Raw genomic sequence first — 15,640 nt, 5'->3', positions numbered from 1 at the left:
TTTGTTGTATGTAGGTATGCAAAAATATAATAGCCCTCTCTCTTTTCAGCAGGCGCACACACAGAAAAATGGTTTGGAGTCAAGGCCTGAACAAAAACGATGCATAAGTGCGAGTGAGAAAGTATTCGGTACCCTTATAATCTCTGCGACACGCGCTAGAGTAAGATAAAAGGTTTACAGATCTGAGAGATGGTTTGCTACGATGTAGCCGGCAAATATAGTCTATGTTTGGAGGGGTTCATTTATAAAAAAACACCCATTATTATTGATTTTTAAGACGGCGAGGTTAACAAAATCTGGCTGGTGCCATTGACTTCCACATATACCCAGGGGCCTGCTTACCACTTAGGTAATACTTCTCGCTTCAACCGCGGATCCTTACAGGTACATTCCCCATACTCACCGCATTTTTTGTCTTGTGATAAACATCTGACCTGCTAGGTATAATTATGTATGAAATATTCATTCCATATTCCTTGACTAGGCTGCATGTATAAATACTTACGAGTTATTGCGAGCCGTTGCATCCACAAGTGGTCATCGGATGGGCGTGGCTTATAATTACTAAGATTATTAGGTAGTAGTAGATGTCCTGTTTCGTCCTTTAGACAAGCCACGTCAGAATATTAAAGCCAACATTGGACGCCTCAGATGGCTGCACCAATTCAAAGGGCCACGCGTCTTCCAGTAGCCGAGGGGGGTGGGACCAACCCAATGAGAAGGCTATTTGACAAAGAAATTTTTCGGGTCACGATCCTTAATCATGAAGATTGACAAGAAGAAGAAGTAACATTCCATCCAACCAGTGACGCCCCGAGATAAAATTACGCCCCTAGGCAGCGCCAAAATGCCGCCCTATTTTTTTATAAGTACAATATTTTTTATCATCCTTTCATGACTCCAATATCTAAGAAATTTGTTGAATAGATACATTACAAAAACATATATACCTACCACTGAATCTAATTTACAAATTTTACAATATTGCGTGTCCACGGTTTCAGATACACCTGACAACTTTCAAAACTCGCGAGTTAGTATTACATTAGGTTAGTATTACATATTATGTACCTACCTATAATTCAAATATAATTCGCAAATCTACACGACGTGTCATTGCTGGCCATCAAGTAGTGACGTCCAAGGACAACGCAAGTAAACTAGACATCGCGAAACCGACATTAAAGTTACAGTCCTGTTAAACCTTTTATGTTAATTAATACATTTTGATTCCAACCAGCTGATGGAAAGATGTGAGCTGGTGGAAATATATTTCCGTTATTACTAAGTTTAGGTACCTATTTCTATATATCCCAAATGATTCTCCGCGATTTGCCACCCTTTGAATAACTGCCGCCCCCAAGCAACGCTCAATCTGTCTACCCCTACGGGACGTCACTGCATACAACCTTAATAATTTGTATTTTTTTCGTTTCTGAGGGGTCTATTCCCGAACCCCCCCCCCCCCTTCGTGTGTGCGCGCCTTCTTTTGTGAAAGTTAGATATACGAGATGTTTCTCTTTGTCACATTTTCATAATATTATATTTCATGGTATACTTCACCTATGTAGAAGAAGCGAAGAAGGGGGGGGGGGGGCAGAACCGCACCAAGGGTGTTTAATTGACTGCCCGATGTTCCGATGAAGAATATGTAGGTACCTATCAACCTATCTAATATTCCATTCATCTAAATAATTTGTGATTTATATTTTCCCATGTCAAGTTTCATTGACACAAGAAAAAACGCTGTATGCTCATATAACGTGGTTTGAAAAACAAACAAAATATCATAATTATTGGACCTCGCCGGCGTGTACCTATTACAATTTTACCCACTTGGCAAAATATTTTAGGTATAATTTTGAAACAAAAAATGGCAACACTGCCGCCTGACCGAATCAGGCTGTCTCGCGTCTGTAGTGTTGTCGGCCTGTCGGATGGTTCGGGTGTCGGGCGATCGTGTCGTGTCGGTCGTCAGTCGGGTTTAACGTCAGTGCGAATCATAACAAATTGTCAACTACTTGCTCTTATTTTTGTATATTTGTGCGAATTGTTGCACTTAGATATGCAATGGCGGTCATAACTATGGAACGTGAAGTTATAGCAGAGTTTTTAGAACTGTATAAAGAGTTCACGTGTCTATGGGATGCTACTGATAAACAATACACCGACAAGGATTCAAGAAATCAAGCTTACGGGGTCCTACTGGAGAGATTAAGACTCGTAGAAAATGATGCAACCATTGCGTCAGTTAGAAGAAAAGTCGATAATATGAGAGCTGCCTACAAAAGAGAGTGGAAAAAAGTAAATACATTTGGATAAATTTAATGTTAAATAGCCGGGCGCAACGACAATCGGTTTGGGACATAAGCTTAACATTATCTATGACAGATGCGAACGGTTTGTGCGCATGCGCCGAAGTGTATTTTTCGCGCCTTATTTTTGACGTCTAGTTTTCGCGCCATTTGGTACAAAACATGATCATGCTTTAGGCCCGTTTCAGACGGGACACCGGTGTCGCGCTCGATACGTCAATATAAGAGGCCATTGTATTATAATAAAGAGGCCTTTGTATTATGTTCATGAACGCCCCAGAGCTAATGAGTCAACGCATAAGTTCGCGTTATAAATTAGAACATAAAACTGGCTGCGGTAATAAAAACAAGTATATCGGCGGATTGAGAATGTAGCGCCCGACGGAAAAGTGTCCTGACACGCGTTGACCCATTTGCTCTGGAGCGTTCATAAACATAATACAAGGGCTCTTTTATTCGAATACAAAGGCCTCCTATATTCTATCGAGCGCGACACCGGTGTCTCGTCTGAAACGGTCTTTACCGCGAGATTGGCTGCGCAAACCGGTTTGCGCAGGCAACCTCACGCGTGTGGACGGGTAAATGGAAGCACGCGCAAACTGAAAAATGCGGCCTGCCTAAAATTAGACTCGATTGAAATATTGGACTGTGCAAACCGGTTTGCGCGGTTAAACGTGTGCGTGTGGACGGTACCAATACGGGATACAAGCCGCGCTTGTCAGTTCGTCGAAGGTTACGGTCGCGCAACATCTGTTTTTATAAAATGTCCGACGCGCGTTGCTACTCGAAGAAGTTTTTGACCGATTTCATTGCCCTGTATAAAACTCTGCCGGCGCTTTGGAAAATTAAATCTAAGGAGTATTCCGATCGGAATCAAAAGAATGACGGATATGAAATTTTGATCAGTAAACTGAAGGAGGTAAGTTGTTATAGATTACTTATTTGGTATGTACGTACGTGTACCTACTTCAGTGTTGCCAACCATAATATAACTATAGTATTTGTAGTATAATTTTGGTCCGCGTACTATGTACGATATAAAACAGGTATAGAACGCCAAAATACTATAATTTTGAATATCGGAAAAAAATATGAAAAATGTAGGTACTAAAATTTGATATTTTCGTTCGATAAATTGGTGCAAAGTACTTTAATTTCGCAATTTAAGAAGATTTGGAGAACTTGGAAAAAAATTGGTCGAAAAACGTAAAGAAATTCCTTGACTTAAAATGAAATTTCTTGAATTCTTCGGTAAGCATTTTTGGTCGGAAGAGGTACATACCTAAATAAAAAGGTGTCTCAGAGTTTCTCAAATTCTCCATTACTTTTTTTCTGAGACACAAAAAACCTATACATTTTCAACAGATTATGACAACGCGTACTATATTTTTCCCCAATTATAATTTTGGAGGCTCTGTACTATAATTCCACTTTGAAAAGATGGCAACACTGGTACCTATGTAGGTAACTAGCAATTACATAATATGACTACTATTATCATATCGTTACAGGTTGAACCAGATGCTGATAGAGAAATGGTGATAAAAAAAATTAACTCTTTGCGAAGCTCCTACCGCAAAGAAATTAAAAAGGTGAAAGATTCTAACTCATTATAAATATGCATTTTCATCCATTTTTAAATAATTCCGCCAGTCAGCTGGATCTTCTCTTAAATCGTGGAGTAAATTTATATGCGAGTGTATGTTTGTGTGCCATTGTTTGGTCCACTTGGATCTGTAGGATTTATTTCTCTTTTTTTTAACCAACGCTTGTGACAAAAACAAATCCGCACTTGACGACATTGCTGCGATTCGACGACGACTTCTGTCGTTATGAGGTTTGCGCAGATTTACTTGTGCCGTGTGGCCATGCGAGAATTTTCTGCACAAACTAAACTGCACAGGTAGGTGCCTCGCTTTGTGCTTAGTGCTACGCTACGAGCTAGGTGACATATCCTTTCGAACGGACGCACCCTATACTATCGCAACGGCCACACTGCACGCTTCGCGCCTCGCTACGTGATTATTAGTCACCTAGTGAGTCTTCCGACGAACAAACGTGTTGGTTATTTTTATTGTGTCATCTAGTGATTTTGCAAGATGGCGGATGATTCTTCAGTATGACAAACATCAAACACCATAGGTATATTTTGAGGTTATGAATAATGACGCATGGGATGGATTGATATTATGCACCCAACAAGTTTGAATTTGAGACTTTCGAAATTTTAAACTTACATTTTCTGTGAATAATAGCTTTCTGGTTACTTTTGAGGGTGACATCGTTGTTGACTTGAGCGCTCCCAAACGTCAAATGAATGTGGCTTCGGCAGGTGTTTAGGTTTAGGTAGGTGCTTTGCTAGTGCTGAGCTAGGTGCTATGCTTGCCTACTAAAAACACTACTGCCATATTGCACACTACGTGCTTAGGTACAAATTCATTTGATATTTGGGAGCGCTCAAGTCAACATCACATCACCCAATTGCCAGTGGTTAATTTAGTTAACGATGCAGATACTTCTCAGCTAAATTTTTACCGAGGTGGTCCAACTCAACCTGATAATAATCAGATAATACTTGATTAGCAGTCACCAGAGTCACAATCGATGCTAGCAAGTTTTATTAAACATTATAAATCTAGCAATATTTAGAATAATATCAAATTTTTACATGACAAGATTAAAATGCAAAGCATTTTAATTATTATTTTTTAAATTGTGTAACAATTATTCGAAAAACAAACAAAAAATGCTGCAATCTATAAACTATAATATTATTATGTATCTTATATATTTAAAAAAATCACTGTACCTAATATTAAAAGAGTACATAATAAAACAAACTAAGAATAGGTAAACACCTTTCAAAATTGTTTCACTTACTTAACTTAATGTTACAACAAGTTGTTCCTCGGGTGTTATAGAAAATTCGTGTCATCTGAAATGCGTATCATCCTTTTGTAATGTCTCTTTTAATTTGCCAACAATAAGTCAAATGTTTCTTGGTTCATCCTTAAATAAAACTTTTCATCGTATTTCCTAAATTCTTTGTAGAGAAGTTGAAACTCTCCAAGAGTACTTCCAGATCAGCGTCCGGCAACCTATGCCTCACGTGCCACTAGGTGACACGCAAAAAGTTTTTTGGTGGCACGCCTCAGAAATGATGTTTTATTAAAATTTTCTGTACTAAAAACTGTACCGTAATATTATGTGATGAGCTGATGATACACTTATGAACATGAGTATGTTGATTTCGAGTTAATCGAATTAAACAATTCTGAAATTTGGAAATTAAACTTCAAAACTGCCAGAGATGAAATTATCAAAAACGAAGAAACCAAAACGTGGAATGAACTCCCAGACAGATTTTATTGTATGAAAAAAGTCGCATTCGCTCATGTTTTTGGTAGGTACAAACTACTGTGAGCAAACATTCTCAGTTATGAAATATATTATAAACCCGTATCGAAATCATTTAACTGCAGAAATTTTGTAAATGTGCATAAAATTAAAAACTTCTAACTATGAACCAAATATTGAGGTATTAGCTTCCAAAATTGAACCCCAAGGAGTCACTAATGTTTAAATACCTACCTATTGTAAATTGTATGATGTTTTTATGTAGAGTGTATTATTATAGTCAAATAAAATTGTCTTACAACAAATTTACTAGTTTTATTTCAGTGGCACGCTGAGTGTGCAGTACTTTGAACTACCTGTTTTTTGGCACGCCAATGCATTTGGGTTGCCGACCGCTGTTCTAGATGAGTTGACATTATGCACCCAACAAGTTCGAATTTGAGACTTAAATTCTCTGTGAGAAGTAGCTTTCTGGTTAGTTTTGAGAGTGACATCGGTGTTGACTTGAGCGCTCCCAAATGTCAAATGAATTTGTACGTAAGCACGTAGCGTGCAATGTGGCAGTAGTGTTTTTAGTAGACAATCATAGCACCTAGCTTAGCACTAACCGAAGCACTTCGGTGTGGCCGAAACCTTACGGTTACAGGGATTGGTGTTGGGTTTAAGTATGTTTTTAGATTTCACTTTATTTTTACGACAAATGAGTTTTGTAGATCCCGAGTCTGGCAAATTCACATGTTGTTTTTTAATGTGTCTTTGGGCCCAGCGTATGGACATAATATGTTGAGCAATTAGTAGGAAACATCCATTCCTCTAAAAAACAAAAAAATGTTAATACTCTACCCTGTGGAGAACCATATTATGATCGAACATGGTGACGTAATGTAATGTTTCATAGTCTGACATTATTTCAAAGTGAGAGATAATTAGGGCCGTCAAATCGAATGAAATTTATCGATACTTGGTATTGATCATTGTTATTAATAACATATTGGAAGAAAAGCAGTTATCAATACTTTTTAAATATTCTAAGAATATGTGATATTTTTTTGAAAAACAATAATTATGATATGATACTTATCTATTAAATTTATCCAGTCATGCGGAATGGTGATTCAACAAAATTTGAGGATTTAACATTAATTACGTCCAAAAATATTGACCATAGCATTGGTCTAATCTCACCCCGTTTTAAGGTACATATTATTATTTCGTTATGCATTAAAAAAAATTCATGTTACTGATCACGTGGCGGGGTTTGGATGTATATTATGATGACACATAGACTTAAACCTGCGGATAAAGAATCGTTCAGTTTCTGAATTTTGCTTAGAAGGTCTTATATATCTTGCGTGAAGACTACCATCATTGGCAATGTGCAAATGACTCGGATGCTCACTCATTTATTATTTTTCTTCCTGGCAAATTGCCTAAATAAGTCTTTAACGAAAGCTGTAAGTCAGTGGTGCGCAACCTATTTGTAAGAAGGGCCAATTTATCTATTTTATAATTTTTCACAGGCCCACAGTGTGTAAAAATGTTGTAAAATAATGATATTATACTAGACGAGACATACATTTTATTGTTTTAAATTTAATAGTTACATACTGGTGATAAAGTACTTGTTATTTTGTTGGACTGCGGTGTGCATCACTACTGTGAACAGTTTGGGTGAGATTGTATCACCTTGCCTGACACTTTTTTTGGTGTCTTGAGGATAATTATAATACTAAATGTTTTATGTTCATTTCAGGTACAGCACAGTAAAGCCACAGGAGCGGAAATTGAATATGTACCTACATTATGGTATTATCACTACTTAACATTTTTGGATGAGAAGGATGAGTTAGATATAAGTGGATTCAACGTCGACAGCAGTGACATGCAACCAATTGATGCTGTAGATACAGAGCGTCCCAAGAAATACTCGATAAAATAGTATGTTATTAATAATAATATATATTTATTGTAATAATTGATTTGTAAACTAAATTTCTTCAGTTGTACATTATTAATCATTATTCATTACCAATCAGGCCCACGATGGCTGAGTGGCTTAAGCGACGGCCTATAACGTCGTGAGTTCTAGGTTCGAATCCTGGGTCTGGCAAATACAATTGTTTTTCAATTTGTATTTGAGTCAGAGTTTGGACCTAAAAGGTTGAGTGGGGGCCCATATCGTCGCTAATTTTCTATCAACACGTATCTCAATTTTTGTCAGTTTTGAGCTGTTTGATGTAATGAATTCAGAATTTGAATACGCACATATTCCACTAACACGTATCTCAAAAATTACTTTACAACATAATATATTTAAGCGATAACAAAAGCCCGAATAACCGCTGCAAATAAATCGTACTTCTCATTGCTGCCCATATTCAAATCCAGAAATGTCTACAGAAAAACTAAGACGCGGCTCTATAAAACCGTCATACGCACAGTCGTTGCATACGGGTGCGAGTCATAGACGCTAAATGTGAAAGCAGCTGAAATGGTGGATTGCTGTGAGAGAAAGATCCTTAGGCGGATATACGCACCCATGAATGATGGTGGGGAGTGGAGAATTAGGTACAACACGGAACTATACCGCTTATACCAAGATTCAAAACTCTCCAACTTCATAAAACTCCAGAGGCTAAACTGGGCAGGCCATGTCCAGCGCATGCCTGAGTCACGGATACCGAAGAAGATCCTCGAAGGAAACCCAGGAGGGAAAAGGCCAGTGGGAAAGCCATGCTCACAATGGGGTGATAATGTTACAAAAGATGCCAACCAGATACTAAAAATCAGGAACTGGAAAAGACGTGCGGAGGACCGTTCCGGCTGGAGGACAGCGGTGGAAGAGGCCAGGGCTCGACTTGAGCTGTAGCGCCATCGAAGAAGAAAATAATAAAAACTCGTATCACAATAAAAGACTTATAAATATTATAAACTTGTATCTTCAGTTACGTGTTTGTAAGTATACAGAATACTGAACTCGACAGATGATTGTACTGAAGCTCTTTCTCGTAAGTCAAGATACGTGTTTGCTGCAGTAATATTCACAGTAAAGTTGCAACTCATTCTCGTATCTCCGACAATAAGACCAATCGGTCGAAAGTATAGTGCGATAAATTGGAGAAACATAACATTTTTTTCATGAAAATATGTGCAACTATACTAAATGGATATTTCATAGAAGAAAATTTATTTCTAAATTAAAAACTGAGAGAATAAAGTTGTTATTTGCCTCTACTGAAAAGTTGTGTTTTTTGAGATACGTGTTTGTAGAAAATTACAGACGATATGATCTTATTAGTATCTAACATGGTCAAAAAAAAACACTTAATATAGACCGACTTCTATATTAAGTCTCCTACATCACAGTGCTGGATGCGCTGACACTGTTACGTCACATGGTTATTCCGCGCTAATACTATTAGATAACATGCTCTTTGCGTGTTGATATGTCATAGCAGATACACTATCTCTGGCACTATTAAATTTAATTAAAAGCTTTCTTTTCTGTTTCTCCTCACAATAGTTCTACATTTGAAATGATGCTCTTCGTCTGCTTTCGCAAGATTTAGATATTTTAATATTAATAAAATCCCATACAATATCGAATACACACTGAATTACAGGCAAAGGGAATGTGGTACCGGTGAAAGTAAATGCAGAGGGAGGATTTTAGTTGCAGAAACAACCGTAGTGACGTGGAAGACTCAATATTAAAGTCGCTCTGTACCTTTCTTTATGAAATCCTGACTAACAAATTATGTATTTCCATACAAATTCCATAGGATTACTTAAAATTTTGCATTTTATTTAATAGAATGTATATATTTTCTTATTAAAAATAAAAGCATTCTACATAAGGTCAATTTGAAGCAGTAATTTCATTAACTGTTCGAAATGAGAAACTGATTTTGACAAATCCTTCGAGGTTCAAGACAACTGAGTAGTTCTTGTTACATGTAATTAGTCCAATTTTATGATGCAGGTGTTCACGACCGTGTTATTATTCTGGATCAAGTGAATGTTCTTATTGAATCTAATAAAATTGGAACTTGAAACATTACTATCTGCAATGCTCCACGAACAATGCATAGTTTTTTTGTCTCAATGCTATACGGCAATCTCTTTCCGGTAAGGCAGCTCACAGTGAAGTTAATACACACAATTTACATGTAACCATTGACAATACCTACCGTAAAAAACATACTAGAAACAATCTTAGAAAAAAATTTGGCCACGTGGGAGTCTAACACCAATCCAATTTTGTATAATGTTGTGCTACTTTCTGTCTCCGAATGATGTAAGTAAATATAGTTTTGTAACCCACAAAGTTCAGGAGCACCGATAATATTATATAGTAATTAAATATTAATGATTTTTCAACAGCATCCCCACGAGCAAACCTCACCGCCCGCCACACGTTGAAACTATTATGATGAACAGTAGCTATAATGATGAAGAGGTAAGTCGATGTTCAAGCTTCTCTAAGTATTATTGCTTATTACAAGTATCTATGGCTAAGATGCATAAAATGTCAAGTTATGTTAAATAAAGTAGAAATTAAAATGTCATGCATAGCTCAAAATAAAATGACAGATGTGAAAGTAGTTCGTTGGTGTGTCAACACGCGATCCACAGTTAGAATTGTTGCCATTTTAAAAATTTCTATTGGTCAATATAATTATTTAAATATTTACTGATTGACATAATATTATATTGGTATGTATAAGTATGACAACTGCGTAATATAAATTGAATAATTAATTATAAATCACTATTTAATACTTTTATTTGTATATACACACACGCTGTGACCAAGTATACCTACAGTGTTGTGTGGCCATTATCATTCACTAACATGTCGAGAAAATTGTATCATGTTTTTGTTTAAAATATAATGACATCTACCGGAATTGATTGGAAACAGATTGGCTAAATGCACTGGAGTTAAAAGCTTTTCATTATCAACCTTCAAGCAGATAATTAATAATTAGATAATTTCAAAGTAAATCCCAAACTATGTTCCACGGAGCGTGAATAGGTGTTCCGCGAATATATCAGAAAAGTACCCCAGTGTCAAAACAAGCTATTCTTACTTTACTTTCGTTTAATATTACATATTTATGCAAAGCAGGATTGTCTTGTTATGGTGCAATAAAATCAAAGTCCAGGAACAGGCTCGACGTCATACCAGATATAAGAATTTAACTTTCTAATATTGTGCCTGATAGCAAGAAGATTTGCAATTAAATGACCCAAAATCATTGAAGATAATAACTGTTTACACATAAAAGTACTGTCTCTCCAATCACATTCTTCAAACGTAAGCCAGACGCGATGTTGTCATTGTATGGTGCTATTTGGCAGGGTCAGACAGGCTCGGACAGGTTCGTAGATACTGTCCGACAAGAAGATCTAGACAATAATCGGAAGTCGCTAGTGCGGTTAAAAGTAGGAGGGGCCTGTTAGTTCACAGTTTTAACACGTAGCCATGAAGATCATGTCGTACAGTAATCAGCAAACAACAAAATATCCTGTGCAGTGTAGTTCGGCAGGTTCGCCACTTTCGTTCTACTGGTCATCATTCTTCTATGCTCACTCACCATGCAAGTACCAATTATTGCGTGAAAATTCAGCAGCTTCTGAACTTTTTTGATCCATGCATGCAATCTTGCAACTTGAACGATAATACGTTTACGCGTGAATTTTCTTTTTATGGCTGCGATAATACGTACTGTCAGCAATAATTAATTCATGCACGTGTCAACGGGGTATTATTATCTTTTTACGTCCCATAAGTATGACTGATAAGTACTTATTCACTATATTTGAATCTCCATAGTCTGCCTACATCGAAAATCCACTCATTTGATCCCACTGTTATCACCCCTTTTGAAAAGCAGACATAATATTTCGCGGCCCATACGAATTCAAAATTGTCACATTGTTTTAAATTGCTGCGTTGTCTCCATCTTTTCATTTTCTGTTACAGGTACCTGAAACAAAAGCCAATATAATTGAATTACCGTCTAGAAAACGACAAGCCACACATTTATTCAGGAAACGAGAAAAATTGATGAAAATGGCACATAATTTATTATCTACTGAAGACAGCTCTGCCACGGAGTCATATGGAAGGACAATAGGACTGCAGTTAAAAGAAATGACTAAAACACAACGTTGTATAGCAGAAAAAATTATAGCGGAAGTCATTTTTTATGGAAAAATGGAAAAATTAACATTTCGAACATCAATAGAATTAGAGGAGTCGTCATAAATCATCATTTACCTGTTCATCTTTCAATCACCAAACCTTTTTCCTTCTGTGTCATATCTGTTACTGGACTTTGGTGGTGATTTAAGCCAGGGGTAGTCAACCTTTTTATACCTACCGCCCACTTTTGTATCTCTGTTAGTCGTAAAATTTTCTAACCGCCCACCGGTTCCACGGTAATGGTAATTTATAAAGTAGGAAAGTAACTTTACTTTATAAAATGTATAAAGAATTACAGCAAGTTAAAGCATATAATAATAATTACTTACCAAGTCAGACTTTCGTTAAGTTTGGCAGAATAAATCTTAATAAAAACAAGTTTTTCTTTTTTTTTCCGACCATGTCCGATCCTAATAAGATCATATGGGCCTCCACAGAGTAGAGGTTTGTATTAACAGATTTTCTTTTTACGAGAAATGGATGTCAGCCACTTGCTCAACCTATTAGGTCCATACAAATTGAAAAACAATGTGTACTTGCCAGACCCAGGATTCGAACCTGGGACCCACGGCGTTATAGTCCAACATTTAAGCCGCGCGGCCACCGTGGGTGCAAATGTGGGTATAAAACAACTTACCGTAGATAAATCTATCTTTTAATTTATACTTTGCATGCATAGAAGCATGAAGTCTGATGAAATTTAGCCCCTAAATTAAAACCCCTACCGCCCACCACAACAGCTAGAACGCCCACTAGTGGGCGGTAGGGACCAGGTTGACTACCCCTGATTTAAGTTATCTCTTCCCTGTTACAAAACCCTCCTAGACGCTACAGTTTTAACACACACATTAATTTATTAATCTACAATAATACAAGAATTAGATTGTAATAAAAAAAATGTGAAAATCATTGCCTTGTAAGAATATATAGATTTGCAATCATTTCTCCAATGACAGATATTCATTTCGCCTCTGTCAAATTTTCATCTTGCCGTTGGTGGACTGCAATTTTTTTTAACAGCGATTGTAAGACACATTCTGAAATGAGAGACACTAAAATAAGAAAAACATGCACCTTATGACTGACGAAATATAGTATTAAAATTTTCGACATGAATTGTGGACAACTTTTACTAAGATTGGGGAGAGACTTTGTTTTTAATGCTATCAAATATTTAAAAGTTAACTGGTAAGTGTTCGTCCTGAGTGGCAGCGTTGAGCTACGCGCGCAACTCAAACGTATAAATGTATAACCAAAAAAAGACTTTGTCTACGAACAATTTCACACACGGTTATACGTTTGTGTTGCGCACACCGCTCAACATTGCGCCAAACGCTGCCAGTCAGGACGTACACGAAGCATTATTAAAACTAACTAATGCATAATTGTTACTTTTTCATGAATTACCTTACAAATGGTATTCATTTATTCTATTTTTTTTTTTATTTAAAATTTATAACACATGTAACTTTTTAAAATAAGCGGTAAACAGTAATAGCTGTTTTCGGATTTGGAATACCAAAAATATATATTTTTTTTTGTGATTTTACCGAGGCTTTGACTGCGACTCGCTGTCATATCGCCTCTTCTCTTCTAGAAGGGGATCCGTCGATCAGGTCCTCACTCCTATTCTGTTAAATAACTTTACAATTTTGCCTAGCTCTTCCGTCTTACCCACCGCCAGGACACCCTTCAATTCGTCGACATTCTCATAGATATCCGTAATTCGCAGCTATACTCTGTGAATTTCATATTTGGGGCATTGCAGTGCTATATGTACAATGTCCTCTAAAACATGACATTCATCGCAGAGTTGCGATTCGCTTCTTCCCATGAGAACATCAAATCTTTTGCCCATGGTGTACCCTGTTCTTAGCCTCAGTATTAACTTAAGCTCATTCCTCGTCAAAGAAGACTCCATAAACCAGGGCACCTCTCGTGGTGATGGTAGAATAGACTTATTCCATTTCCCCTTTTCTAATGATGCCCTATGGTGAAAATCTATCCACATACTATGGCACATTTTCTTTATAGCCTCATTCCAGTCCAGGTTTTCTGGTATCCACTGATATGGTACCCCTGAATGGCCAGCTTCCTTTGCCAGATCATTTGCCCTTTCATTGCCCTCAATGCCCATGTGCGATGGGATCCATTGAAGGGATAGATCTCCTTCTCTATTTTTCTTGGCGTCGATCTGGTCAAGGATGTGGTATGCTATGGTTTTACTGTTATGTGAGCGAGTTGCTGCGGCAAGATGTTGTAAAGCGCTTTTGGAGTCTGTTAAAATGACAGCGGATTGCGCCGAGAAATCATCGCTTACAGTTTAATTAATTGCTTCGTTTATCGCGATGAGTTCCGCCGTCATTATTGGTATTGCTGGGTTTAGCTTCCAGCTCTTGTTTATACCTACTTCTGGTATCACAAGAGCTGCTCCTGCTCTATTCTCATCTTTGGATCCATCTGTATAAAGGTGGATCCATCCTGCGTACCTCTCTGTCAGCATTTTTTCGACGCGCTCTCTTGCTTTATCGGATACTATGCTCCGTTTTGGTTTGTCTATTCCTTTGACCTCTAGTTTGATAACAGAACTGAGGTCGTAGGTACCAACTGGCCTCCTCAGCGAATACATACCTAGGCATTTTGTATTTAATACCTCCCAACTTTCTGTGGCTTTACCAAAAATATTTTAGGACTAGTGATTTTAGAGATAGGTAATGCCAGTTGTGAATTAAATAGATACCCACATATTAGGTATAATCACATTTCACCAATAATTTTTTTTTTTTTTTTAAATATAACTGTACAGCTAACTTTTAGTTTTCTGTAAATATAGCATAGGAAATTAAGTTTTTCTAATTAATTTTATGATATTCAGTAGCTTACGATAATGAAAGATTAATTTTGTTTATTTAATAAAGAGTTTCTATTATCTAAACATGTTTTTTTCTTAGCTGTATGTAATTTTTAAAAATTTATATAGTGTTTTGAAATTTCTGATAATAACTGTGGTAAAACCAATGACATATTAATGTCATTGGGTAAAACCACAATGGATAGTATGTTGCCAAGTATCTCAAAGTGACAATCAGTCGGTTTTCAGGAGTAACTCCGTTATCATTTAGCAACATTTTGTAAAACAGTATTTCGGAATGTATTAAGCATACATATTAATTAATATATTTTTTTTAAATGAGTGAGTCTAGTATGAGTGGATGACGATGAAGAACTAGAGAATAAGAATATGACAAATTGACACAATGGAACCCTGAGATTTCTAAACGATTCCGGTTCTGTGTTCTCAAGATTTTGGATCAACGGTTCCGGTTCCAAAATAATTATAAGGATACACTTACAGGGTACAGTTCCGGTTTCATTTCCAGCTTTAGTCTTGTGTAAACAATCAATACATACAGAAAACTGATTCGTGCATTTCCAAATGATCAAATGTCGAAAGAAACAAAAAGACATAAAACAAATATTAATTGAATTCTAATGGATTTAAGTTTTGTACTATTCCATTTGAGTAGTTTTGCGTTTCGGCATCTTCAAGCACTAAACCAAAAGGTAAATATGCACTGATAGTTAGTTCTAACTTATATAATAAATTAATACAATAAAGTAGGTAACAACCTTATCCGCCTACCTATGAAGTCAAGGATTACAATAAAAAATATAACAAACAATTTATGCATAGTTGCGCATCTATTCTATACACAAGGCTGCTATCGAGTGTAGTTTTTCATATATTTGTATTGAG

General features: G+C 36.6%; 1 protein-coding gene across 3 annotated transcripts; it reads left to right on the top strand.

The window, feature by feature from the left end:
• Positions 1–1,895: 1,895 nt before the first annotated feature.
• LOC147073152 (uncharacterized) lies at positions 1,896–15,015 on the top strand. 3 transcript variants are annotated; one of them, XM_085945338.1, is made up of 5 exons: positions 1,937–2,304; positions 3,827–3,907; positions 7,426–7,610; positions 10,056–10,131; positions 11,662–15,015. In XM_085945338.1, exons 1-5 carry the CDS (start codon positions 2,071–2,073, stop codon positions 11,944–11,946), a joined length of 861 nt encoding a protein of 286 aa, XP_085801464.1. In that variant the 5' UTR covers positions 1,937–2,070; the 3' UTR covers positions 11,947–15,015. The 3 variants fall into 3 exon arrangements, with proteins under 3 accessions (XP_085801466.1, XP_085801464.1, XP_085801465.1); XM_085945339.1 differs by lacking the exon at positions 1,937–2,304 and adding an exon at positions 2,861–3,234; XM_085945340.1 differs by lacking the exon at positions 3,827–3,907 and having other exon boundaries at positions 1,896–2,304.
• Positions 15,016–15,640: the final 625 nt, after the last annotated feature.

The sequence above is a fragment of the Rhyacophila brunnea genome, unplaced genomic scaffold (assembly GCF_057557595.1).
Source record: "Rhyacophila brunnea isolate RB1 unplaced genomic scaffold, BYU_Rbru_1.0 scaffold_18, whole genome shotgun sequence".
Lineage (NCBI taxonomy): Eukaryota > Metazoa > Arthropoda > Insecta > Trichoptera > Rhyacophilidae > Rhyacophila > Rhyacophila brunnea.
Note: the sequence above shows the minus strand (reverse complement) of the source record. Positions and strands in the feature narration are given on the sequence as shown.

Bases quoted from the DNA above. Each gene is read 5' to 3' on its own strand.
- LOC147073152 (XM_085945338.1), top strand. From the start codon at position 2,071: ATGGCGGTCATAACTATGGAACGTGAAGTTATAGCAGAGTTTTTAGAA. The intron at 2,305-3,826 runs GTAAATACATTT...ATATCGTTACAG, and splicing joins ACAAAAGAGAGTGGAAAAAA to GTTGAACCAGATGCTGATAG. The intron at 3,908-7,425 runs GTGAAAGATTCT...TGTTCATTTCAG, and splicing joins ACCGCAAAGAAATTAAAAAG to GTACAGCACAGTAAAGCCAC.